This window comes from Tupaia chinensis, unplaced genomic scaffold (genome assembly GCF_000334495.1).
Source record: "Tupaia chinensis unplaced genomic scaffold, TupChi_1.0 Scaffold000056_1, whole genome shotgun sequence".
NCBI classification, from domain to species: domain Eukaryota; kingdom Metazoa; phylum Chordata; class Mammalia; order Scandentia; family Tupaiidae; genus Tupaia; species Tupaia belangeri.
Genome location: NW_006159514.1, coordinates 929,928 through 932,432, shown reverse-complemented (window position 1 = coordinate 932,432; position 2,505 = coordinate 929,928). Strand labels below are relative to the sequence as shown.

Here is a 2,505-nt window from a genome sequence, read left to right as displayed (position 1 = left end):
AGAGCCACATGGTGACCATGGGTCCAACAAATCAGAGCCATGCAGAGCTCCGACACGGCTCATCAGCCTCTGTGTGGAGCGCAGGCCCGTGCCCTCTCCTTTCTCTGTCTCTGTCGAGTACTGGTACAGGACACCCATTCTCTCCCTGTGCTATTCAAAGCAGCTCCTTCAACACTCCAGAGCACGGCTATGCCTAGGGATCAGAAGGAAGTGTCTCAGCGCCTCCCTGCATCTGTGAGGCTCCTCTTTCCGATGGCCTCTCTCTGAGCCTACTTTATATCTTGGGCCAGAGGAAGGCTTCCGTTCATCCCACTGACACAAACTGAGCTCGTGTTATTACTGTTGGCCACACGGGGAAGGCGAGGGTGAGAGGCCTTAGCACTGCACATAAAATGTATGCAGACAACTTTTGCTTCAATAAAAAAAACAAAGTGAGAAGGATCAGAAAGAGATGAAATTTGGGGGGAGGACAGCTTACTTTGGTCTAATAGAGGATGGCAGAAAAGGCAGGGACAGCTTGAGGAAGAAAGCTCAATTCGGAGTCCAATCATGCAGACGCCAGTGTAGAGACAGAAAGGAAGGGCACACTAGCCCCGTGTGTCAGCATGAGGGACAACAAAGCAACTGACTGCATGAAGAACTTTTCCACCTCACCCTGAGCAGCGCTGTACCAAGGGCCGGGGGCACAGGAGGCTAAGAAACACACGAACCACGCGAGCCCAATTTAGATGGGCAGATCTAATTTGGCTCCGAGCTGCGAAGCTGCATTAAGCTGTTTATCCACATTATGCAAATGTAATTAACTCTCATCAGAATTACAGCACATCCCACAAAGGAGAAAAAGCGATCATATTTAAACTAAGTCAGATACAAACAATAACCTTTCCAGAAATAAAGGGAGGACGTACTTAGGCTCTGTACTTCTTAAAGAGAAGGGGAGGAAGGGTCTTTTGGTTTAAAAAAAAAAAAAAAAGTGCCGTTACCTGCCATGGCTCCAGCTGCAAGGAGATTCAACCCTCCCACGCGTCCGTTTTCATCAGCCATCAGTAGTTTGCAGTGAGCATACACAGGAAAATAGATTGCAGAGAAGGGAATGTCTCGGAGGAAGCACGCTTTGGCACCCTGTCACGCCAGGAGGAAACAGGGCAAAACAGTGTGTGAACAGGGTGTGAATGCTCAAACGGGGTCCAGGCGGCTGTCGGTGACAGGTTCGAGGTACCCCTCAAACAGCACTGGAACTGATGTGGAAGGGAAACGGGGGACAAGGGAGATTAGTGGGGCACAGAGCAACAGGAGTGGCTCAAAGCTTGTGGGATGGTGGGTCTGAGTCCTGGAGTTAGTCCTGGGTAATGCTAACGTTCTAACAACCAAGACTTTTCTCACATCACTTCTAGCACACATTCAGGGGTGTTTTTAAAAATTCATTTCTCTCTTTTGTGGTAAGAAGACACAACAGGAGACCTACCCTCCGCCAATGTTTAGGCAGGAAGTACAATATTAACTTCAAGCACGGGCTATAGAAAAGATCTCTGTAACATGTCATGCTGCCTGACTGAGACGTTATACCCATTGAAGTAGATTAGGTTTTTAAGATGAATAAAAATTCAATTCTCAAACCTCCCAGTGGCTTGTTCTGTTTAACTCTGGTGGAGAAGGCGCCGGGGAAGGAGGTTACACTTTGAATCACAAGATCAATAGTGTAATTCCCAAGCAACCAGTAAAGGCAGCCCCCAAATCTAAAGAATTACCAGTTCAGTCTACACGGGTTTGGCAGCCCCTCGGTGCCAGGACGAAGCCACAGGCAGTGATGAAGGAAGGTAACTATTATAGGGAAGGGGAAAAGAAACCACAAATCTTCCCTCTTTACTCCCCAAGTCTGAAACAGCAGAGGGCTCGGGGGAGCCCAGGCTACGTATTTTAGCAGGAAGTTTCCACAGGAGCAGAACACTCCCTGAGGACAGCCGGTTCCAGTGTCCGAGATCACAGTGAACACCTTCCTCAGTTCTGTTGGTAACTGACATGATTCCACTGCCCAGGGCTTTATCTCACTAGCCAAGTACTCTACCTCGGTACCTGTTTTTCTAATGGCTCTGTTTCTTTTTTTTAAAAAAAAAAAGACCCTAAAGATAATACAGGGGACCAGCAGATGGCGAAATGGTTATGTCCCTGGACTCCCACATGGCTGACCACGGTGTGAATCTCAAACCTGGTGGCTTGAAACTCATGCCTGGCATGTGTGCATGCATGCCCAAAATTCTGGGAGGAAAATGGAGAAGGAATTGCAGCAGGGCCATTCCCCTGGAGGGGGTGAGGGTGGGGTGATTCCACACCTTCTGTCTGTCTGTCTGTCTCTGTCTTTCTGGCGAGTGCACGCACCCTATAGCAAAAATCTCTCTTTAAAAAAAAAAAAAGAGGGGAACCGGCAGTTAGCGTAATGGCTATGTCGCTGGACTCCCATGTAGTCGACCGCGGTTCGTGTCCCGGACCTGGTGGCTTAAAACTCAC

At 48.7% G+C, this 2,505-nt stretch overlaps 1 protein-coding gene across 3 annotated transcripts in view; it reads right to left on the bottom strand.

Moving 5' to 3' along the window:
- SLC25A12 (solute carrier family 25 member 12) overlaps window positions 1–2,505 on the bottom strand; it is a 146,804-nt gene that overhangs the window by 7,170 nt on the left and 137,129 nt on the right. For all 3 annotated transcript variants that reach the window (XM_006141477.3, XM_006141475.2, XM_027776035.1), the window contains one exon: window positions 984–1,122. In XM_006141477.3, coding sequence (XP_006141539.1) covers window positions 984–1,122 — 139 coding nt within the window. The remainder of the gene's footprint in view (window positions 1–983; window positions 1,123–2,505) is intronic.